A 25,304-nucleotide genomic window follows, 5' to 3' on the forward strand; every position below is an offset into this window, starting at 1 on the left:
CTTTTGGTAACATCCTGCTTGGGCACAAGATGGCCAGGCCACATTCTGCTGTCTTTACAGATGCTGTCAGTCCAGCTGATACCTGCGCTCTTCACATTACTGGAGTGCACCTGGTTGGGCAGCCTTCCCACCTGGTTTGTTGTGAACTGTTGCTGTACTATATGTATTCCAATGTTCCATTGCACCTATCTGTGTGAATTGTATTGTATTGCTGCCACACCACGCTGCACTCCACCTACAAGCACCTTTGGCCATTTTACAGGCTTTTTTTTGGGCATTTGTACAGGCGTTATTGCAAATTTTTGCTGACATCTGAGGCTTGAACTTTTTTTTTTCTTAATTATATTTAACTAGGGACTGCCCTCAAAAATTCAACAAGGTATAGGATATCTGGTTGGAATCTGTCACCACTACTACAGGGCAGGATAACCCTGCGAATAGCACATCTTAAATTTCTGACTCTTGCCTGGCCTTAGCCAGTTGAATAGTGTTTAACAGGTAGATGGTTTAGCTCCTTAAACCCCTTGGTTATGTTGCTATAGAGACAAACGACCATTGGTTGTGCTGATGATCTGATCATCATCCTCATTGACAATACTTCCCGTGTGCGCGAGCACTTTCACTCCCCTTTCTTAGCAACAAGCTTTGGGCTGTTAAGCTTTAGCTAGTAGTGTTTTGGTATGTGTTTTTTCTTCTGTTTTCATGAGCCGAGGTATGCCATGAGGCTCTGCTTTGTGCTGCTTAAACAGTAAAACCTTGGATTGCAAGTAACTTGGTCTGCGAGTGTTTTACAAGATGAGAACATTTTTTTAAATAAATTTTAACTTGATAAACGAGCAATGTCTTGGAATATGAGTGTCAGAGATACCACATGCAGGCATCCAACAGGGGTGATCAGATCAGTTGGCTGTACCTTAAGGAATCAGGACCCAGATGAATAAGTGAAAATATATTTATTAAGAAAATGACACACTTCCAATACCAACCCTAGTAAAACATAAACAAGCAAATGGAAAGTAAACATAACAAAGACAAACCCTAAATAATAACCTAATAACCTAACTATTTACAAGGGGGGAACACACATGAGCAAGACAGGACAGGGACAAGAGACAAGGGGAGCAGGAAGCCATATAATGGGAGCAGGAAGCAGGTTCCAGGGGACAGGTTTCCGGATCAGGGTACGGGATCAGGAACGGCTCAGACTTAGGCTTGCAGGGAAAATACTGAAGCACTGGACCTAAGTGAAAGGCGGGATTATATACCCCCAGGCCAGCAGTCCATACCAGGTGCAGCCTAAATTCCCTGTATAGTCCATCTGCTGGGAGACAGAAAACATACATAAGTAAGCAGCTAACACATACAAGTGACCTAATCCTGTAGTTACAACCAAATAAAGAAAAGTGTTGCGCTAACAGTTATAAGCATAATCAGTAATCATGTACATAGTTTAACCCAATATATGAGGTACATAAATGTGTATAATAATCCTTTGAAAATGGCACACATTAAGTCCGTAGTGTAAAGAGAAGTGCTAGTGATACACTTATCATACAATATTCAAAAAAGGGTAACAAAGTCCTTAGAAAATATATAGCACCAAAAGATTGTGAAGAAGCTTTGTGTGTGTGTTGATAGGAGATCCACCACCACCTAGATTGGGGGCTTACCGGAAAGATTGGACACAGATGGGTATACACCCACTGGGTCAATCTAGCTTGTAACTGTGGGGATCCATGATGGTATCTGTACAGCGTGAGCGTTAATCCAGGTGGCCCGGGTGCTTGCGAATATTATATATAGTATAGGGGATGAATCCACTCAGGCATCCAGTGTGTATATAGAAAAAATGTAAAAGTACATAGCGTGATACTGTATAGAATATTTAAAACTCGTTTATTGAAGATAAAAACACTCACATTTTAGAAGAAAAAACAGCGCTTTTTTAAAATATAGATCTCTGGCAATGTTGGTGGTGACAGCAGTTGGTCCCGACGCGTTTCATCCTAGGGGACATCATCTGGGGTGCTGCACCACCCCAAACATTGCCTTTTTATATGCTAAGGGGCCCCCAAGTTGAACCGTGGCTCCAATCAGCTCCGTCGCTCGATTAGGGCAACTTCCGGGTATCAGCAAGATGGCACCAGCCGCGTGCGTCTCAAGCCTCACTCTCAGATAGAGGGGATGGAGCGCACGGATCACAGCGTCATGCTCTCCACGACTCGTTAGGAGGTGCTGGCATGAACCGCACCCTCCTACAGTGAACAGCGTGTGAGTAAGGAGAAAGCGTCATGATGTCACGACGCTGTCTTTCGGGTCTAGTAACGGGAAGAGAGTATATGAAGCACATCTGCTGGGAGACACCTGCTGGTGTACACTGGAACTGCAGCATATGGATCTGAGAGCCACAGTGCCACCAGCAGGTGAGTCCTTTTCTGACGAGTAGTGTCACGTTACAACAGCAGCAGGAGTGGCCTGTCCATTAAGGGCGCACAGTCGTTTGAAGCACACGATTAGAGCCAAAGGCGCAGAGCACTGCGAACCGAGCCCACCCAGTTGTGTGACAATAGCAAATGAATATTCATTATTTTCACACTAAATCTCCTCCCCGCCAATCCCAATCGGGAAGTGGGTCTGAGACCCGTTTCCCGATTGGCTGAAAGGAGAAGCGTTCTTATTGGCTAAGGAGGAGGAGGGAGGAGACGGAAGCCACCGAGCAGGGAAAGGGGAAGCCGCTCTGCCCATGATGCCCGCTGCCAGTGATGCCCGCAGAGGAGAGAAGTGGAAGCCGCCCACAAATGCAACTGAGTATAAAAGAGAAGAGAAATCACATTTCAGTCAATGAGAGCTGTATTAATTAGCACTACTGAAGTTGCTCCAACTTTAGAAAGGTTTCTTGTACTACTTCAAGGCGGCTTCTATCTGACCTGTGCCCATAAACTTTAAAGAGGCTTTCTGAAAAAAAAAAAAAATTATGCTCAAAAGAGCTCAAAGGAGTTCAGAAGAGCTCAAAGAATCTCAATAAGAATGAGCACAAGAGCACAAAAAAAGTACAAGTTTCTTCAAGCTGAAATAAAAGCTCAAGTGCCTGTAAAAGCAGCTTTTTTTTTTGCATGAGCATGAGCCCTAAGTCGGATCCTCATCTTAATTGTGATTTGGATCTGACATTACAGGAAGATTACCCAGGCATTCCCTGAAGCTGCCTCAAAGTTGCCTTGAAGTCACATTGCGATAATCTTTTTATATGGACTTTAGACAGAAGGACTGAATAAAAGGTTGTGAATCATCAGAGTTTCCATTATTTCATATGGGGAAATTTGATGTATGAGTGCTTTGGAATTTGGAAACAAATTATGCTCGCAAAAAGATTTCACTGTGCTTTCAAATAATAAAAAATCATTTTCACAAAAAAAAAAAAGCTAGTTACTAGGAAATAAAAACATGTGATAAGGGAAAGCTAGTTACTAGGAAATAAAAACATGTGATATGGGCTTTTTTCACGAATTTTTGCGCATGTTCTTGAATTTTTTAGGCATTCACATTTAAGTCTATTGAGGTCAAAAAGCTTGAAGCTTGTAGCTCAAAAGAAGTTCATATACTTTAGCTACAACCTGCAAGCTTCAAGTGATACTACGTGCCGGTGTGAAGAAACATAATTGAAAATGGTGGGATTTTGTATATTGAGTGTTTTAGCGCTTAGAGCTACAAAACGCTCAGAAGTGAATGGGGGCTAAAGGTGGACAGAGTATGAGATAGCCAAATAAAAACAGATATCGTCATAAAGGCAATCTAAAAACAAACAATAAAGACCCAAGACTTTTGTATTTAAAGAGCCTGTTTGGTTAAATGTACTAATTTAAGAGTCATTGTAGAATAATATATGATATATGATAGAAGTAGGTTTACCTTAGTGGTGTACCATATCTGCAATGTCTGAGGTAGAAAGGCAAACATATCTCCTGATATACCTTCATCAGACCTGGAGTCTGCACGTATACAATTAATTCTGCGGTGCGTCTAGATGCCTGATTCTTTTGACATCCTCTACTACAGGTCTTCCACCATGAGAACATGCTAAGAAAGAGGACCTGGCGGGAAGCTGAGAACTTGTGTCAAGATTTTGGTGCCCATCTTGTCAGCTTTTCACATTTAAATGAAGAGAAGTTTGTTACAGAGCTTTTAAGCAGTATGTTTAATCGGTATGTATGTACAAGTATCTCAAAGTGTATTTTTTTGTGGGTTCCTACATGGAAAGTCTGCCTAGTGGCTTTGTTAAACCATGGATTAGATTAGCGTTCTGTATAACTATCCCCCAGTCCAGTAGTGTATTTAGGTTTTGTGCTGCCCTAGGCCTGACTAAACTTGTGTACCTCCTAATTTAAATATGACCCACCCCTTCCTGTCAAGGCCACACCCCTTGATGTTTAAGACCCACCCTGAAATTTTCGAGTGGGGACACTAGTTCTGAGGGCCTGGGGGGGGGACAATGGATTCCCTTAATATGCATAGATTTCCTCTCACTTCCTGTTTGGCTATGGGGCAGGAAGTGAAAGGAAATCTCTGCAATGGGACAGGGATGGTAAAAAATAAACTGACAGGGGCTATAACCCTCCCTTATTCTATCCAAAATGAAAAAAAAAAGTGTTGCCTATAGTTAAGCCAAATTTCTAATTTTTTGGAGAGAACTAAGAAGATATAACCATGCCAATGGTGCTGCAGAAAACATAGCAGAGTGAGGAAGGTTTGTGGTCCAGGATGATAGAACAGTCAAAATTAGAAGTTGCAAGGCAAGTCCCAAGGCAGTGCGGCCGCTTTATAGGGGTGCTAGACTTATTTGCCTCTCAGCCCAGTCCACCCCATAAGACTGGCGCTACACTAACAGAGCAAGCCGGCAGGGAATCTTTCCGTGCTGCCCCCCTGCAAAGTGCTGCCCTAGGCCTGGGCCTTGTCGGCCTAGGCCAGGATACAGCGTTGCCCCAGTCCCCATACCTCTGCTTCACCGGCATTATAATAATTTCTGTATGTAAAGCATAGTTTCTCACTTCATACACATTTTTCTTTCATTTTTTTTCATCAATCATTTGCAAATTGTCTTACCTGAAGAGCTTGCCAGTAAAAGCACTTCCCATTGCAGGCTAACAGGGTTAAGCCACTGCCAGTGGTCACTAAAACAAATGTCCCAGCTGGAAAATATCCCCTCACTCTTTGTACTGGAGACAATGGTCATCGGGGAAAAAAGAGAGGATGAATCTCCAAGTGGGGACACAGAGAGCAATAAATAACACTTCCTCACCTATTCAAAACTACAATGTAAAAGAAAATACATACACTTTGAGATAGCAGCAGAAACATTCCCTTAAAGATTGTCCTCAACCCTCAAGTGAAGCTGATATCATTATTCCACATATTATGGACTTGGTACCTTTGCCGGATATAACTCTTACATATTTACAGCCTTACAACATTTCAACCTATTCTTTAAAGCTTTCAATGGAAAACATTATCTAGTAGTAATTAGTCCCATTCAACTGGGCTTGCTCTGTATTATTGAATACTACACAATATCCCACACAGGTAGCACTGACACCTTAATCCAATCACCTTGGAAAGTCATACGTTATTGTCTATAGCCTAGTACACACTACTAGTTTTTTTTTTTTTTCATTCCACCCAGTGGGCTGAACACGAAAAAGATGAAGAGCTCAGGAGGAGCCGCTGTACTAATTATCCGATGTTAGTAAAGCGATATCCCCTACTGAGCTATTGTGTTCTGACAGGGGAACGGCTCTCCCACCAGAACACACCGGTCAGCGCTCTCAGCTATTGGCTGAGAGCGCTGATTGGGTGCTGCTTGGCAGACCTTTTTCGCCCATGGCCCTTTGACAGAAGGTGGTCGAACAGCTGGCTTCTGTCGGACCGGTTGCAGTACACACAGGCCAGATGTTGGCCAGTTTCTATTGAACCGGCCGATGCTGCCCGATATTCGGCCCATGTGTACGGTCCGTTGGAGCATCTCTACCCTGGCATTTTGACAGCTATTCATACCTTCAGCTAAGTAAATAGAAGAATTAAAGCCTAGTACACACTATCATTTTCTTTTTATTCAACCCTGAGGGCTGAAAGAGAAAAAAACTGAAGAGCTCTTGAGGAGATCCTCTACTAACAATCCGATGTTAGTATAGCCACCACTGAGCTTTTGTGTTCTGACAGGGGACACAACCCCCCCCCCCCCCAGAAAACACCAGTCAGTGTTCTCAGCCATTGGCTGAGTGTGCTGACTGAATACCGATCGGAAGACCTGTTTTGGTCATGCCCCTCCGACTGAAGCCAGACGTTTGGCCGGCTTCTGTAAGACCGGTTTCTGTACACACCGGCCGAATGTCGGCCAGTTTCTATTAAAACAGCCATTACCGCCCGATATTCAGCCCGTGTGTATGGTGGTTTACACCTATAAAGTCTGCCTGACACTAGGGATAGGACTATGTAACTAGAACAGGCTGGTCCTACAAATATCTCACCTCTCATCCTGTTCTTGGACAATTGTCATCTGCCTTTCCATGGTGATTAATTAAGGTGACGGTGCTACCTGTGTAATTATAAATTCTTGGGTATGTTCCTGACATTCATTAGAACTGAAGAAGTGGCTTGGCCAAGCTACAAAATGTCTTCAACATTATAGTCCAGTTGAATGTGACCAACTAGTACTAGATATAGCATGACCACGATAAATTATTATTATTATTATTATTATTATTATACAGGATTTATATAGCACCAACAGTTTACGTAGCGCTTTACAACTTGAGGGTAGACAGTACAAATACAATACACTTTAATACAGTAGGAATCAGAGGGCCCTGCTCCTTAGAGCTTACAATCTAAGAGGGAAGGTCAAGAGATACAAGAGATAATAACTGTGGGTGATGTGCTGATTGAGAAGATAAATGTACAGTTGTTAGGTGGGGGGCCAGATAGGCTTCTCTGAAGAGATGAGTTTTCAGGGATCGTCTGAAAGTGGATAAAGTAGGAGAAAATCGGACGGATTGGGGTAGAGCATTCCAGAGGATGGGAGAGGCTCTGGAGAAGTCCTGAAGGCGAGCATGGGATGAGGTGACAAGGGAGTTTGAGAGCAGGAGGTCTTGGGAGGAGCGAAGAGAACGATTAGGTTGGTATTTTGTGACTAGTTTAGAGATGTAGCTGGGGGCCAGGTTGTGGATGGCTTTGTAAGTTATGGTTAGTATCTTGAATTTAATTCGGTGACTGAGTGGCATCCAATGGAGGGATGGCCATAGGGGTGTAGCTGACGCTGAGCGGTTTGTGAGGTGGATGAGCCTGGCAGCAGCGTTCATGATGGACTGAAGTGGGGATAGCCTATTTAGAGGTAAGCCAATGAGGAGGGAGGCAGTAGTCGAGGCGGGAGATGACCAGGGAGTGGATTAGAAGCTTTGTGGTGACATTGGTTAGGAAGAGGCGTATCTTGGAGATGTTGCGGAGATTGAGGCGGCAAGTTTTGGATAGTGACAGAATGTGGGGTCGAAAGGTTAGTTCAGAGTCCAGGGTTACACCTAGGACCTTGGCGTGGGGAGATGGGTTGACAGTTGAGCCGTTGATATTGACAGAGAAATCAGGGGAAGCGGCACCTGAGGGAGGAAATATCATGAGCTCGGTTTTGGATAGGTTGAGTTTGAGGAAGTGATGTGACATCCAGGCTGATATGTCTGCTAGTAAGTTGGTAATGCGTGAGGAGGCAGATGGAGAGAGCTGGGGGGTGGAGAGATAGATTTGGGTGTCATCAGCGTAGAGATGATATTTAAAGCCGTGGGAGGCAATCAACTGACCCAAGGAGGTGGTGTAGATTGAGAAAAGGAGAGGTCCAAGAACAGAACCTTGGGGGACCCCAACAGAGAAAGGAAGAGGAGAGGAGGAAGTAGAGTTGTAAGTGACACTGAAGGAGCAGTGGGATAGGTAGGATGAGAACCAGCAAAAAGTACAGTCATGGAGACCAAAGGAGTGGAGTTTTTGGAGGAGGAGGGGGTGGTCCACTGTGTCAAAGGCAGCAGAGAGATCCAGGAGAAGTAGTACAGAATAGTGTCCACTGGTTTTAACCATTAGTAGGTCATTTGAGAGTTTAAGGAGAGCAGTTTCCGTGGAGCGTTGAGGGCGAAAACCGAACTGAAGGGGATCAAGAAGTTTATTCATGGTCAGATGGTTGCTTAGTCGGTTGTAGATCAGTCTTTCAAGAAGTTTGGAGGAGAAGGAGAGTAAGGAGATGGGACATAAGTTGTTGAGATTGGTGGGGTCCAGTGAGGGCTTTTTAAGTATGGGGGTGACTAGCGCATGTTTTAGAGAGTTTGGGAAGATGCCACAAGAGAGGGAGAGGTTGAAAATGTGAGTTAGAGAGTGTAGAATCGAGTCAGAGGGTGAGCGTAGCATTTGCGAGGGAGCAGGATCCAGGGGGTTAGATGAGTGTTGGATAAAAGTTTAGCAACCTCAGTATTAGTAGCAGGGTTGAATTAGGGAAGTAATGATTGTATCTGTGGACTTGGGGTGTTGCATGGGGGAGGTTTTTGTGCATTGGCGATCTCCTCGTGAATTGTATCAATCTTAGTTTGGAAGTGATTGGCAATCTCCTGGGCAGTGAGTGAGTTGGTGGGTGGAGGCAGTGGAGGACAGAGTAGAGTGTTGAAGGTAGAGAATAGTTGACGTGGACTGGATGAGAAGGTGTTAATGAGTGTGATAAAGTAGGTCTGTTTGGCAGTGTGAAGGCAGGAATAGTATTTTAGGAGGGCAGATTTATATTGTGTGAAGTCTTCCTGGATCTTAGTCTTCTGCCACAGGCGCTCAAGAGTGTGGCTATGTTTTCTGAGACTTCTGGTGTCATCTGTTTGCCAGGGTTGTAGCAGTTGTGGCCTAGTTCTGCGTGTAGTGAGGGGGGCAAGCTTGTCTAGGGAGGAAGACAGTGAGCTGTTGTAGATGAAAGTGGCTAGGTTGGGGCAGGACAGAGGTGAGATTTTGTCATAGAGGTGATCAGTAGCAGAGTAGAGAAGAGAAGGGTTGAGGTGGCGAAGGTTTCTACATGTAACTGTTAGGCGGTTTGAGGGAGAGGAGGTGGAAGACAGGGAGAGAGCAAAACTAATAAGGGGGTGATCAGAGAGTGGGAGTGGATTGTTGGAAAGGTTGCACGGAGTGCACAGATAGGAGAAGACAAGGTCAAGGGTGTTGCCGTTGGAGTGGGTAGGAGCCTGTATCCATTGCTTCAGGTCAATCGATGAGCTTAGACTGAGCAGTTTAGAAGTAATAGTAGTGTTAGTGTTAACAGGGATGTTGAAGTCCCCGAGAATAATTGTGGGGATTTCAGAAGAGAGAAAGTAGGGTAGCCAGGCAGAGAAGTCATCAAGGAAGGCTGATACTGGTCCAGGGGGCCGGTAGATGACAGCAATTCTTAGAGGAATGGGAGAGAATAGATGAATGCAATGTGCCTCAAAAGAGGAGGGCGTCAGAGAGGGAGGTGGGTGAAGTACCTGATAGGTGCTGCATGGGGCTAGAAGGATTCCCACTCCACCTCCCTTCCGTCCACTTGGTCTGGGGGATTGAGTCCAGAGAAGGCCCCCATGGGAGAGGGAAGCAGGAGAAGTAGTATCTGATTCATGAAGCCAGGTTTCAGTAATGGCAAGTAGGTTAAAGGAATTTGTGATAAAGAGGTCGTGAAGGGCAGTGAGTTTGTTGCAGACAGAACATGCATTCCAAAGGGCACAGGAAAAGGGGGGGCTGGTTTTGGAAAGAGGAATAGAGACCAAGTTCTGTGGGTTGCGGCTCTTGCTAGAGGGTGTAGGGGGATGGAAGCATTGGGCAAAGACAGATGATGGTGGCCCAGGGTTTGGGGATATGTCACCAGAGATAAGGAGAAGCAGGAGGGTGAGGGAGGCAATGTGGGAATGTGATTTATGTGAAGGGGCATGTCTCAGAGTACTGGAGGTTTTAACAGTATATGGATGTAGAATGAGCAAGAGTTGGTAGGAGCAGTAATAGGGAGAGGACAGAAGGCAGGGTGATATGTATAAGCAGGTGGGTGGAGAGGGGGGGTGAAGGTAAGAGAGTTTGAGGAGAGAGGACACGAGTGTCAGAAGCAGTGGTAGAGAGTGCATGTTACAGAGTGGAAGGAGAGCTTAATAGAGAGACAGGGTCACCTGCAGTCTGTTAGGTGCTTTCCAGTGCAGATTGCTATATTTGTTTGCTTTGTGCAATCGCTGAAGTGCAGAGATTGAAGTGCATATCACTTGTAGAAAGAATCACTTAGAGATAGAAGCCTTAAGGATAGAAGCCACTGCAATGTGCTCCCCCAGCAATGTGCTGACCCCTTAAGGATGCTCAGATTTATACTGTAATAAGGGTGGGGTTGAAGTTTGTTAATTAATCATGAGTGAGTATAAGAATGCCTAACAATCAAAGTGGACTTTTTGCTTCTAAAGTCAGAATAGCAAGAGGCCAGAGGCCAAGATAAGATCAACACATAAAACTTAGGTAAGATAGTCCAGAGCAACAAAAAACGACGTCATGGTTATGCACACAGGGCAACAGATAGAGAAGGCCACATACCAAAGACACACACACAGGGACAGCAAGCAGATCCCAGTTGCATTTAACGGTGGAAGATGTGGTTGAGCTGACACGTACCAAAGACGGGAACCTGCAGAATTGTATTAAAATTCTCTTTTGATATGTTACAGAGATGATCAAAGACAATTCTGGATTGGATTTAGTAACAGTAATCCATCTTCCGAGGGGTCTTGGGAGTGGTCAGATGGAACTCCGGTGCGTATTATCACCAATAAAAGGCTCACTTACATGCTATTAAAATTTATGTAACTAAAATGTATTTATTTCTATTTGCTTTTTTTTTTTTTTTTTTTTATTCTGCTGAACCTTTCACACCTAGACTGCTCAGCTGAGACATAAAGTGACACAAATCTTATCCACAATGCATTTCACTTTATATATGTTGATAATTATAAAAAAGTCCTTTTGTGTAGTAAAATCAAGTCCTTCCCATTGTGTCTTCATTAAAAAATAAAAATAACACACAATGTTCCAACCAAGTGCCTCCTCTTCACCTAAAATTGAAATACAATCACCAAACCTTTCACCTTTTTGTTTATAGACGAATTCTGGGTATTTTTTAAATAATTACATTGGTCCACCTTTCAAGGGAAGAAATAGCAAATATAAAAAATAAATAATAATATATCATATACAATTGCTACACAAGTCATATTGTAATTAAATGTTATGAACCACCTCAATACAGGGCACTTTCACCCTCTTCCTGCCTAGGCCATTTTTTAGCTTTCAGCGCTGTCACACATTGAACGACAATTGTGTGGTCATCCAACACTGTACCCAAATTCATCTTATCTTTTTCTTCACACAAATAGAGCTTTCTTTTAGTGGTATTTAATCTCTGCTGGGATTTTTATTTTTTACAAAAAAAAAGAGAGAAGACCGAAAATTTTGAAAAAAAAAAAACGTTTTTCTTAGTTTCTGTCAGTAAATTTTGTAAATAAGTAATTTTTCTCCTTCACTGATGTGCACTGATGAGGTGGCACTTATGGGCACTGATGAGGTGGCACTTATGGGCACTGATGAGGCGGCACTTAAGGGCACTGATGAGGTGGCACTTAAGGGCACTGATTAGTGGCACTAATGAGGAGCACTAATATGCTGCACTGATAGGTGGAACTGATATGCAGCACTGGTGGGCACTGATAGGCAGCACTGGTGGACAGCACTGGTGGGCACTGATGGGCAGCAAAGATAGGCAGCACTGATGGGCACTGTTGGGCAGCACTGATGAGCAGGTACTGATGGGAGGCACTGACTGGCATCACTTATGGGCACTGATTGGTGGCACTTATGGACACTGATTGGTGGCACTGATAGGCACTGCTGGGGATTTCCTGTGATCAGGGCACTGATCAGTGCCCTGATTACCTGCCCAGTTCTCCCCTATGAGAAGATGCCGCTGATCAGCACTGCTAGCCACACACTCTGTAAGTGTGAGGTGAGGAGAGGCGATAAATGGCACTTCCGTATTTACATGTGACCGGCTATGATTGGACACAGCCGATCACTAGTTACTAGATCCTAGTGATTGGACACTAGGACACGGCACCACCATGATCGTTGTGGCACCATCATATGACGTCTTCCCAGAACGAGAGCCGCGCCGTCCCTCCATCATTTGACAGTGGGCGTGTGGCAAGTAGTTAAAAATGACCTTTCCTTTTCAATCTGCAGTTCTGTAATGTTCTGTAAAATTCAATATGGCAGCTCTGAGGCATTCTGTACAGAGATGGTGTACAGAACGCCTCACAGAAATGTAATTTCCTGCTTGTGTGATTGGCTTATTGATTTTCCCAGAAGTCTGCACTAAGATACAAGTCAGATTTTGGTCATCCCCTGCAATAAAAGTATCTTTTGGTGAGATACTCTCAAAGGGAAATTATGTCTAAAGGGATGAAGACACTGCCGCTTTCCTCATTAGAACCCTGCAGGTGCAGCAGCTGATTGATAATTATAAAACCACTGCTATACAGATTCACTGTGCACATGAACACAGACAAACAAACAGCTATTTCTTCAGAATAACAAAAGCTAGGAATCTGCAACAAAGTTTGTTAAAATCCCTGAAATGTACAGCGGGTAATTTTTTTTTCAACAAAAGTAGAGTATAAAAAAAATTTAAAATTCCAGATAAAACCACTCGTATGATATGTGCACAGCTCAGCACATGTAAACAACCTACATCCGATCATTAGAGCTTAGTTAGGCTACTTTCACACTGGGGCGGGCGGGCGTCGGCGGTAAATCGCGCGGCTATTTTGGCGGGGCAGCCCCATTGATTTCAATGGGCAAGGGGTGCTTTAGGAGTGGTGTATACACCGCTCCTACAGTGCTGCAAAGATGCTGCTTGCAGGACTTTTTTTACCGTCCTGCAAGCGCACCGCCCTCGGGCTTTCACACTGGAGAGACAAGAGAGGCTCTTTACAGGCGCTGTGGAGATGCTATTTTTAGCGCTGTAGCGCCTGTAAAGCGCCTCAGTATGAAAGTAGCCTTAATAACATTGCTCTTTAGAAATTACACAAGCTCCTTCACCCTCCGCAGCTGTTCTGAAGCACATTTATTGGATACAGATATTTACAATTTAAAGGATTAATGTATTCATGCCTAACATTGGACAAAATAAATAATACATATTTTATTTGTAGTTTTCTTTCTCGGTCTGTACAGGCTAAAATACAACTATTTTTCTGTTGCAGGTTGTATCTGCATATTGGACAGATATGTATTTTAGTGGAAAATCTGTGCGCTGTGCCGCTTTTAATGCAAATAAGACATTCATTTCATTAGATTGTGAGGAAAAGCTGGAATGGATCTGCAAAATTCCAAAAGGTACACAATATTACTATGCTATATGCGGGAGGTTCTGTTCAATGCATTATTCAGCCTGATTCTCATTCTGTATGTTTCATACAAATACTAGCATTAGCACAGCTGTCTAGTGATAGGTTTCGTTATTCATCATCTAAATATTTGGGCAAACAACAAAATGGCTGTCTAAAGGTGCCCAATGGTAGCTGGACATGCATGTTTATTCCAATCATTGAAGGTTTTTTTTAATGAATAAGCAATGCACAAACATAGATGTCCAACAATGGTAAATGCATATGTTTGTTCTTATGGAAAAGGGAAGGGGAGCACTCTAGAGAATTTCTTATAGAGAAAAAATGATTCCGGTAAAAATCCATCTGACCACCCTCTGTCTGTTACACCATCGTGGCGGGTGGCAGGCAGCATGGTGCAGCAGCTCAGCTCCTAGTCCTCTCCTCTATGGTGGCTTCAAGCTCCTCCCCTTCTCCTCCTAGGCGTCCAATAGGATCGCCTGTTCTTTCAGCCAATCGGGGGACCGGTGTCAAAAACCTGCGTCCTGATTTGCCAGGAGGAGGATCAGTGTTACAAGAGCGAATATCGATTCGCTGTTGTAACACACTCCCTGTGACCCGAGCCCACCCTATACTGAAGCCTATTAGAGCCTCTGGCTCTAATCGGTGCTTCAAAAAAACAGCCCCTCCACATTGGAATCCATGCGCCGGTGTCCTGAAAGGGGCCAGACGCATGGATAGGGGAGGCAGCGATGGACAGGGGGCAGGCGGCGATGGACAGGGGGGGTGGCGCCCGTTAGCGGCTGCATGCGGGGTGAATATCTCTTAAACCGTACAGGTTTAGGAGATATTCATTTTACCTACAGGTAAGCCTTAATATAGGCTTACTTTTAGGTAAAAATTAAAAAAAAGGAGTTAACAACCGCTTTAAACACCAATGAAAGCAGACACCCTTTAAAAGCTAACTCAAAAGTATAAATTTGGAAGCATTTGAAGCAGACAGTTCATCAAAAATATTATTACTTACTGTAACATTTCTCTATTTTGATATTTTTTTCTAGGGGTTACACCGAAGTTTCCAGACGACTGGCATGTTATTGGTATGTAATTAGGATGAACTTGAATAGTTTTCTTAACGTAAAATGTTTTTGTTTTTGATTTTTTTAATTTAAGGCCCGTGGTGTGTGAAACACACTCAGACTAACACCCGGTGCAAAAAAAAAAAGTGCACAGGGTGTACACATGAACCTCCTATAAAAAGAGGAAGGACCCTTACCCTGATCTCCCGGGGCGCAAGGCTCCTGACAGGGACTGAGGTTCTCACTGGCCCGCCCAGCCGAAACCAGGCGGACCAACCCCAAGTACTAGGTGGGGCCCCCCCGAAGGGAGACCCCATGAAAGAGTATGAACCAAACCAGAAGGCCACGTCCACCCCCTCCCAGGACTTTCAGGGCAGGCCCAAGGACCTACACCCTACTGATCGGGCAGTGAAAGTATACCGTGCAAAAAGTGACAAACACACTTTTAAAAAAAAGGGGGAAATGAAAGGGGATATGTGCAAAATGCCATGGTGCAATACCACGGCAGGCCCTTCAGCCAGAAATCAAAAATTCCTCTGGCCCCAGCCAAAAGGCCCGGCCCTGTAAAATGGTTGGTTAACCTAAAGCTATTATTTCAGTCTTGACTAGAAGCTAATTATCAAATCACTGCCTCCACAGCTGAGTTTCCTGCACTACTTGCTCATGGGGACATTTCTATTATTTATTTCCTTCTTATATTAATAAAGGAAGAAAACTATATTAGGGCTTTCTCATGCCATCTGTGTTAAGTTGCAGTGATCTGCACAGAATAAAGCAGACTCTATATTAGGGTAAACAAAGCAGAGAAGAAGGCACTTCTAAGTGCAGTAATAAAGCACTTTAATGACAAGGAAGGGTTAAAAACACTTACAAGATGTATGGGAAAAGCAAGCATATCAATAAGTCCATGACATCCAGCGGGATGCCTCTGGGAGTATAGACAGCTGCAAGTGGAAATTCCTGCCGGCCAGCAGTGGGAAGCACTGTGTCTCTGATCCAGGAAGGAGAGCCGCACTGTCAGGGCCAGCGTGGAACGCAAGCAACCGGAAGTGACGTCAGAGTGGGCAGGATGCGTTTCGGAGTATACCCAGTCGCTCCTTCTTCAAACAGATCAGTTTGAAGAAGAAATGACTAAGCATGTTTTGAAATGCGTATTGATATGCTTGCTTTTCACATCCATCTTGTAAGTGTTTTTAACCCTTCCTTGTCATTAAAGTGTTTTATTACTGCACTTAGAAGCGCCTTCTTCTCTGCTTTGTTTTTCCTATAGAGCAGTGATGGCGAACCTTTGCACCCCAGATGTTTTGGAACTACATTTCCCATGATGCTCCACTACACTGCAGAGTGCCAGAGCATCCTGGGAAATGTAGTTCCAAAACATCTGGGGTGCCAAGGTTCGCCATCACTGCTATAGAGTGTGCTTCCCTCTTCTGAAGTGCTGCTGTGGAGCATTAATTGCATTTCAAGAGCCAGTCATGTACTGTTTGTTAAGTCTCCTTGTTATCCAGAGTGCCCTATTCTCCACACTTTCTACATTAGGGTAGGCAGAGAACAACTGTTTTCTATGTGCCATGTTCACACCAGTACACTACGGTACAGTGCATAAAAATGCAGACATGCAGATAAGATATAAAAGCAAGATCTTATACTGTAATGCTGGCGAAATTCAACACCCGTTGAATTTCGTTTGAATGTTCAGACAAGAAAGTATAAAACTCTCTCATCCGACCGTTCAACGGTGCCTTCATGGACTCAAATAATTTAACCACTTGCCGACCAGCTGCCGCAGTTGTACTGCGGCAGAATGGCACGGCTGGGCGAAAAGACATTATGTAACATCGATTCGCCCTGTGGCCACTAGGGGGGCACGCGTGCACCCCCTGCTCACCCACGGAGCTGATGCGAGTGGCCGGCAGTCGCGATCACCGCCAGGCTCCCGCGATCGCTCGAGAACCGAGACAGATCGTCTGTTCATACAGAGTACAACGATCTGTCATCTCCCCTACACAGTCCCCTCCCCCCTTCAGTTAGAACACACACTGGGAAACACAATTAACTCCTTGATCGCTCCCTAGTGTTAACCAATTAGCCAATGGTCCCAAAAAATGTGTCAAAATTGTCCGATATGTCCGCCATAATGTCACAGTCCCGATAAAAATCGCAGATTGCCGCCATTACTAGTAAAAAAAAAATAATAATAAAAATGCCATAAAACTATCCTCTATTTTGTGGATGCTATAACTTTTGCGCAAACCAATCAATATACGCTTATTTCGATTTATTTTACCAAAAATATGTAGAAGAATACATATAAGCCTAAATTGAGGAAAACAATTGGTTTTTTTTATATTTTTTGGAGGTATATTTATTATAGCAAAAAGTAAAAAATATTGCATTTTTTTTTCAAAATTGTCGCTCTTTTTTTGTTTAAAGAGCAAAAAATAAAAAACGCAGAGGTGATCAAATACCACCAAAAGAAAGCTCTATTTGTGGGAAAAAATGGACATACATTTGGTTTGGGTGCAATGTTGCACGGCCGCGCAATTGTCAGGTAAAGCAACGCAGTGCCGAATCGCAAAAAAAGCTCTGGTCAGGAAGGGGGTAAAATCTTCTGGGGCTGAAGCAGTTAAAATGACTTTTTGTTTGAGTACCATGTCTTGATTTTTGTATCGAAGAGATATTATCCAATTTACAAGAACGAATGAACGGTCTACTTCCCAATTGACACATGCATGAGACTAGTTATGATTTTTGCAGCCGGGAGCTAATTCACGGATTAGAAATTTGTTCATTCCTATTAGATTTGAAAAATATTTTCCATCCTTGTCCTTCAAATGTTTTGCTCTGCTTGAAACTGATTGTCAAATCGTCCCATTTAACTCTTAGATAATTGAACAAGGGGTCTTGAAGAAAAAAAAAGAATAAATAATAATAATTTCAAATATTAAATAAAAAAAATAAAAAAAAACCTGAATCAAGGCTAGATCTAGGTTAGTACCAGGGTTAGTGTTTGGGTCAGGATCAAAGATCAAGATTAGGGTCAAAGGTCAGGGTCAATATTTTTTGGGACAGATTTTTTTTTTCAATTAGTATTAGTGACAGTGAGCTTTAGCTAGGGTAAAAAAAATAAATAAATGTGCACTATTGTTTCTGGGCTGTACTACGGGTACAAACAACAAGTAACATACACATATGTGGTATCGCTGCGATTGTAAGGAGCAGGAGAATTTATTTTGGATTGTTCTTTGGTAGTAGGTTATTGTAGTAGCAAGAAATATACAGCTAAATTTAAAAAATGTTGAAATGACAATTGCGTGGTCATGCTACACTGTACCCAAACAGATTTTTTTATCATTTTGTTCCCACAAATAGAGCTTTCTTTGATGGTATTTGATTACCTCTGCGTTTTTTATTTTTTGCTAAACAAATAAAAAAAGACCTAAAATTTTGAAAAAAAAAAAAAAGTTTTTCTTTTGTTTCTGTTATAAAATTTTGTAAATAAGTAAGTTTTTTCCTTCACTGATGGGCACTGATGGGCACTGATAAGGTGGCACTGACGGACACTGATAAGGCGGCACCGATGAGGTGGCACCAATGAGGTGGCATTGATGGGCTATGACGATGGGTACTGATAGGCGGCACTGATGGGCACTGGTAGGCGGCACTGATGGGTGGCACTGACATGCAGCCCCGATGCGCATTGATAGGCTGCACTGATGGGCACTCATGGGTGGCACTGGTGGGCACTGATGGGCACTGATAGGTGACACTGATGGGCACTGAAAGGCTGCACTGATGGGTACTTATGGGTGGCACTGATAGGCGGCACTGCTGGGTGGCACTGCTGGGCACTGATACATGGCACTGATGGGCACTGATATGCGACACTGATAGATGGCATTGATAGGCATGACTGATGGCACTGGCAGGCATTGGGGATGGGCACTGATTGGCAGCTGCCAGGGCACTGATTGGCAGCTGCCTGGGCACTGATTGGCATTTTTCCTGGTGGTCTAGGGTGGCATACCTGGTGGTCCAGTGTGGTGGCATCCCTGGTGGTCCTGGGTGGGCATCTGAGGGGGGGGCTGCACTGATAAACAATCAGGAGAGCAGCCGATCGGCTCTCCTCTACTCGCGTCTGTCAGATGCAAGTGAGGAAAAGCCAATCAATGGCTCTTCCTGTTTACATTGTGATCAGCCGTGATTGGACACGGCTGATCACGTGGTAAAGAGCCTCCATCAGAGTCTCTTTACTGAGATCGGTGTAGCAGTGTGGCAGACTGATGTCCACCCAGAACGAGAGCCGCACCGCCCAGCCATCATTTGACGGCGGGCGGGCGGAAAGCGGTTAAAGTTGCAAAATTGGGCTTAGGCATTAAGATTTGTTTTACTGTTAGGCGCAAAAGGGTTATGTAGAATGCAGCACAAGGATTACTGTTGGCTTTCATTTTTTTAATTTCATTGGCAATTTTGGAACTATCCATCAATTTCAACCACAATGATCTGCTAGCTACAGTTACATTTATTTCACTGTTTTGAATGAGAAATGGGTCAAAAATGCCTTTAAACTGGCACTGCATTGGTTTTTCAGTGTTTATCCTCATTTAGTTGCCCAAAGTGAACCTACTGTATGCTTTGCCCATGCAGGCTAAAGTGCCATTAAAGAAATTTTTTCTTTATTTTAATTTTGCATAGAGTAAGGTAGGGTTATAAATCAACAATTGTCCCCAACAGAGGGGGGACCAAGAAAAAGTAGGGCTCCAATGAAAGGCAATCTGATTAAATGTAAATAATTAAACAAGTGTTTATTGTGGTACACAAATAGATACATGTAGACATAAGAGCATGAACCGATAATTGCATTGCCCTGATAAAAATGATCGGTAACTAAAAACCCGATCAAAAAGATGACACAGACAGGGGGGACAAAAAACATATAATCAAAACTGACCAACAAACAAACAAAATGTCCGGACGTCTAGGCAATTGATGTCTGCGTAACCAAACAATAAAAAGTGTTCAGCATGTGCTGAGTAGGGTTACACACCAGACATCAATCCCCCCGGGGGGGTGGCTCAAAACTGAGTTGGCAGGGAGAGAAGGGGGGGGGAGGAAGGGAGGGAGTGGGGTGATGAAAAGGTGGGAAAGGAAGGTGGGGTACTGCAAAAGGGAGCAGACAGCCGTGGAGTGGGGCACTGGTGTAGGTCCTGTAATCAGGTACCAATCAACCTATAGATGGAGAAGATGTGGCCGTTGCTGTGTTAGGATGGAGCTGGAGTAGCAACAGGTCCAAAGATGTAAGTGGTAGATTGTTACAATAAATACGGTGGTATTAAGAGTCTGACCAGGTAAGCACTGGTGCGGTGAATGAAACCATGGCTTTCGTATAATATGCTGGGCAGAGATATGCAAAGAGGATAGTTGAGTACATTACCACTTCTGGGTCCTGTCTAGAAGTCCACAGATACTGCCGTAGTGTATATCATCTATGCTGTACTCTGCTTAGTTGGATACTGCACATGATACCAAGTGCTTCCTACGAGGTCTCCGTGCTCCTGAGAAACACTGCTAAGGTGCATTGATGGCCGGCCATCTAAGTGTGCCTGTTCCCTCCTGCACGGCTGTTCCGTATAGCCGATCGGAACGCTCCCTCGATGTACGAGCCGGCTAGCCCCAACGGGGGATGACAGCGGGCCTGACGTCCGGACGTGATGACGTCAACGCGTTTCACAAAACTAGGGCGTGTAGCTTCATCTGGACGTAAGGTAGGGTTATAACCTATGTCAGTTTTTTTGCCATCTGTGCCCCATTGGGGAGATTTAACGTCACTTCCTGTCCCATAGTCAAAACAGGAAGCATGAGGAAATCCTTCCAAAGTGAGGGAATCCTAGGGTGTAACCGTGGTCACCATAACTAGTGTCCACATTGGAAGATTTCCCTTCCATTCCTATTTTGATGTCAACCCAAAATTTGGGATTTTCTTTTGCTTTTGCTTTTGGTGATAACAAGGACAAACGAATAGCGCAATCCTCCCTAATGGGGACACAGTCAGCAATAAAAACCCAACAACAGTTCTACTTTCTCTCCACTGTATCCAAAACTAAAAAGAAAAGTTTTCCCTTTAGTGACAGTTTAATTTGTCACTCATTAGTATATCAGCTGCTTGGAGTGAAGAAAATTATCTGGAGTATGTGAATTTCTCCCCAGAGATGTCATGTGATTCTGGGGAGAGGCTGCTTAGCTCTGTGTATGCTCTAACCAGAGCCAATTGGAGCTTACACGGGTTTCTTCTCTTCACTCCAGTATGCAGAGACCAATAAAAAGAAAGTCAGTTCCAATTATTGTGCAAATGTCCACTTTCAAATTAACAAACAAGTGAACCAGGGAACGCAAGCTGATAAAACACTCAAAAATTGCCAACCAAAATGCTTTGAGTGTATAATTCCCTTTTATAACTTTTTCATGGTTAAAGTATGGGTTTGGTTACTGCAGGGACGTGCGGTGAGATAGGTGGCTGGTGAGGCACTTTACGAGGGAAGAGAGGCACTTTACGAGGGAAGAGATAGTCACATGGAGCCCGAGAACTGCCCAGACTACATAGGGAGCACTGGTAAGATTGTGTGGGACTTGGTGTCACCCTTAGTCGTAATAATTGTTCGTTGTACGTGGACAATTATTACACAAGCGTGCCACTTTTTAGTCACTTTTTTGATTGTGGAATTGGCGCATGTGGCACCGTGCGATCTAATCGCCGGGGCTTCCCCCAATGGCTTTTAGAGTCCCGACTTAGATTGGGGGGAGAGAGCCTGCTTGAGATGTAATAAATTGCTCACAGTGAAGTGAAGGGATACACAAAATGTTTTCGTTCTGTCCTCGCTTCACGCAGATACGACTGTCCAAATTCCTACACCGACTAATGTTGTGGAGAAACCCCTCTGTGTCCACAAATACAACCTTAACAAGGCAGGGGTGTACCTCAATGACCAGTTGTTGGCGCTGTACTTAATTGCCCGTAAGGCCAGATGCTGGTACAAAAAAGTGTCTGTATATTTATTCCAATTGGCTCTGCTGAATGCTTATGTGCTATACAAAGCTTCAGAGCTAACTGGATCCTTCCTCAAATTCCAGGAAGAAATCATCACAGCCCCTCTGCTTCCAGACAGTGCTGTTCTCCCCCTTCCCAACACAAATGCAGTGAGCCGGCTGCATGAGAGGCATTTTCCGTATGTCCTCCCTGGTACCCCTGCCCACAGAACACCCCAAAGAAGATGTCATGTCTGCAGAAAACGCAGATTTAGGCGTGACACCCGTTTTTATTGTCCCTCCTGTCCTGACCAACCTGGTCTCTGTATCCGTGACTGTTTCAAACACTAGTGGAGTATTAGCGTAGGGTATAGCATTGCACAGTCCTAGGGCACACTTACACAGGGTCTCGAAAAATGAGACGGCCATCACATTTTGAGAGACCCTAATGTGGAACGTTTACAGTTTATATAAAAGTGCAAAAAAATTTAAAAAAACACAAAAATACAAAAAAAAAGCCAAAAATAGTTGCCGTTTTATTTTTCTTCTCTCTCTATTGTTCTCTCTCTTATGTTAACTCTCTATTGTACGCTCTATTGTTCGCTCTCTATTGTTCTTTATCTATAGTTCTCCCTCTCTTGTTACTAAATTTTAGAACTGTAATATTTTATTTCTATTATGTTTTATTGTATTTGCTTTGCAGGTATGGTATGTCTTACTGTTATACTGTAATGTTACTTTGTTTTATTGTTAACCATTATTTGCTTAGCGGGTATGCCATTCAGCTGCAGCAAGGGTTTATTTATTCTGACAGCAACAGCGTTTGCTCCCACGATACATAAAGCTGTGACTCCAGCACTGTAGGAGGTGATTTCACCACCACAGTTGAAAAAAGAGCATATATGCCGAAGCATGGGGGCAGGGGTGGAGGAGCGATTTGCCCCCCTGCATTGGCATATATTTTTTAGGCATTATATTAACTTTTATTTTATTTATTGAGTCAATGTTTTATCGTTACCATTGTTTGCTTTTCAGGTACGTCATTCAGCTGCAGCACTGATTTATTTATCTTGACAGCAACAGCATTTGCTCTCACGATACATAAATCAGTGACTCCAGCGCTGTAGGAGGTAATTTCACCACCACAGTGAAAAAAAAATGGTGCATGTAGTGGGTGGATGAAGGGTGGTATTCTAATGGCGGGCATACCCACCGATCAATCTCTTTTTTTTTTCGTTCAGCCCAGAGGCTGCATGAAAAAAAGAACATTACAATATATGCTCAACAAGGACCAGCAAGGTACTGGTATGTTGCTGGACTTTAACTGGTTATACCAGAATGATGCTTGCAGGTTTAGGTATCACCTTGGTATCATTTTTTCAGCCAGCTAGTTAGCCTCTAGACTGCTTTTACAAGCAGTGGGTTTTCTCGGGCTCTCCTGTCCCAACAGAACGGCTCCAATCATCTCTATGGCCTAAGAAACCAGAAGCAATGAGCATTTAGTGACTTAGGTTTCGCCAGATATAAACAGCGCCACTGGAAAATTGGGAAAGCATTTTATCACACCAATCATGGTGTGGTCAGATGCGTTGAGGGCAGAGGAAAGATGTAGGGTCTAATAGACCCCAATTTTTTCAAAAAAGAGTACCTGTCACTACCTATTGCTGTCATAGGGGATATTTACATTCCCTGAGATAACATTAAAAAACATTTTTAAAATGAAAGGAACAGTTTAAAAAAAAAAAAAAAGCACCCCTGTCCCCCCGTGCTCACGCAAACAGCAATTGCACCATGCATGTGAGGTAGCACCACGACTCTCAGATCAAGGGCAGTAATTTTAGCAGTAGACCTCTTCTATAAATCTAAAGTGGTAACCTGTAAAGGCTTTTAAAAATGTATGTAATTTGTCGCCACTGCACGTTTGTGCGCAATTTTAAATCATGTCGTGTTAGGTATCCATGTACTCGGCATAAGATCATCTTTTTTATTTCATCAAACATTTAGGCAATATAGTGTGTTTTAGTGCATTACAATTAAAAAAAAGTGTTTTTTTTCAAAAAAAATTGTGTTTGAAAAATCGCTGCACAAATACTATGTGAAAAAAAAATTGCAATACCCACCATTTTAATTTGTAGGGCCTTTGCTAATTTTAATGTAAAACAAAAAGCGTCAGAAAGGGCAGTCTTCAAGTGATTAGAGTGGGTGATGTGTGACAGGACAGTTCAAAACCCCTCCAAATTACCCCTTTTTGGAAAGTAGACACTCCAAGCTATTTGCTGATAGGCATGTTGAGTCCATGGAATAGTTTATATTTTGCCACAAGTTTCAAGAAAATGACAAACTTTTTCTTTTTTTTTTTTTTGTACAAAGTTGTCACTAAATGATCTATTGCTCAAACATGCCATGGGCATATGTGAAATTACACCCCAAAATACATTCTGCTGCTTCACCTGAGTACAGGGATACCATATGTGTGAGAGTTTTTAGGGAGTCTAAGTGTGAACAGGAGTCGGAAATCTACCACCTTCAGGCTTTCTAAAGGTGTAAAATTGTGATTTTACGCCTCACTACCTATCACAGTTTCGGACGGAAACCCTGAAATGTCGAGATAGCACAACCCCCCCAACCCCCCTTCCCCCAAATGACCCATTTTTGGAAAGTAGACACTTCAAGCTATTTGCTGAGAGGCATGTTGAGTCCATGGAATATTTTATATTTTGCCAAAAGTTTGGGGAAAATTACAAATTGTTTTTTTTTTTTACACAAAGTTGTCACTAATTGACATATTGTTTAAACATGACATGGTTATATGTGGAATTACACCCCAAAATACATTCTGCTGCGTCTCCTGAGTATGGAGATATCACATGTGTGAGCTTTTTTGGGAGTCTAGCCGCGTACAGGACCCCAAAAACCAAGCACCGCCTTCAGGCTTTCTAAAGGTGTAAAATTGTGATTTTTCTCCTCACTACCTATCAGTTACAGTGGCGCTGAAATGTCCAGATAGCACAAACCCCCCCAAATGAATCCATTTTGGAAAGTAGACACCCCAAGGTATTTGCTAAGAGGCATGGTGAGTATTTTGCAGCTCTCGTTTGTTTTTGAAAATGAAGAAAGAAAAGAAAAATTACATTTTTTTTCTTTTTTTAATTTTCAAAACTTTGTGACAAAAAGTGAAATCTGCAAAATACTCACCATGCAAATAGCTTGGGCTGTCTGCTTTCCAAAATGGGGTCATTTGGGGGGGGGGGGGGTTGTGCTATCTTGGCATTTCATGGCCTCCAAAACTGTGATAGGCAGTGAGGAGTGAAATAAAAAATTTACGCCCTTAGAAATCCTGAAGGCGGTGATTGGTTTTCGGGGTCCTGTATGCGGCCAGGCCCTCAAAAAGTCCCACACGTGTGGTATCCCTGTACTCAGGAGAAGCAGCAGAATGTATTTTGGGGTGTAATTCCACATATAACCATGGCATGTGTGAGCAATATTTAATTTAGTGACAACTTTGTGTAAATTTTTAATTTTTTTGTTATTTTTCAATCACTTGTGACAAAAAATAAAATATTCAATGGGCTCAACATGCCTCTCAGCAATTTCCTTGGGGTGTCTACTTTCCAAAATGAGGTCATGGGGGGGGGGTTGTACTGCCCTTCCATTTTAGCACCTCAAGAAATGAGATAGGCAGTCATATACTAAAAGCTGCGTAAATTCCAGAAAATGTACCCTAGTTTGTAGACGCCTTAACTTTTGCACAAACCAATAAATA

At 43.2% G+C, this 25,304-nt stretch overlaps 1 protein-coding gene across 2 annotated transcripts in view; it reads left to right on the forward strand.

Moving 5' to 3' along the window:
* PLA2R1 (phospholipase A2 receptor 1) overlaps positions 1 to 25,304 on the forward strand; it is a 172,537-nt gene that overhangs the window by 78,752 nt on the left and 68,481 nt on the right. For both annotated transcript variants that reach the window (XM_073634071.1, XM_073634072.1), the window contains exons 13-16: positions 4,054 to 4,199; positions 10,728 to 10,812; positions 13,317 to 13,449; positions 14,501 to 14,539. In XM_073634071.1, the coding sequence (XP_073490172.1) occupies positions 4,054 to 4,199; positions 10,728 to 10,812; positions 13,317 to 13,449; positions 14,501 to 14,539 (403 nt within the window). The remainder of the gene's footprint in view (positions 1 to 4,053; positions 4,200 to 10,727; positions 10,813 to 13,316; positions 13,450 to 14,500; positions 14,540 to 25,304) is intronic.

The sequence above is a fragment of the Aquarana catesbeiana genome, linkage group LG06, assembly GCF_042186555.1.
Source record: "Aquarana catesbeiana isolate 2022-GZ linkage group LG06, ASM4218655v1, whole genome shotgun sequence".
NCBI classification, from domain to species: Eukaryota; Metazoa; Chordata; class Amphibia; order Anura; family Ranidae; genus Aquarana; species Aquarana catesbeiana.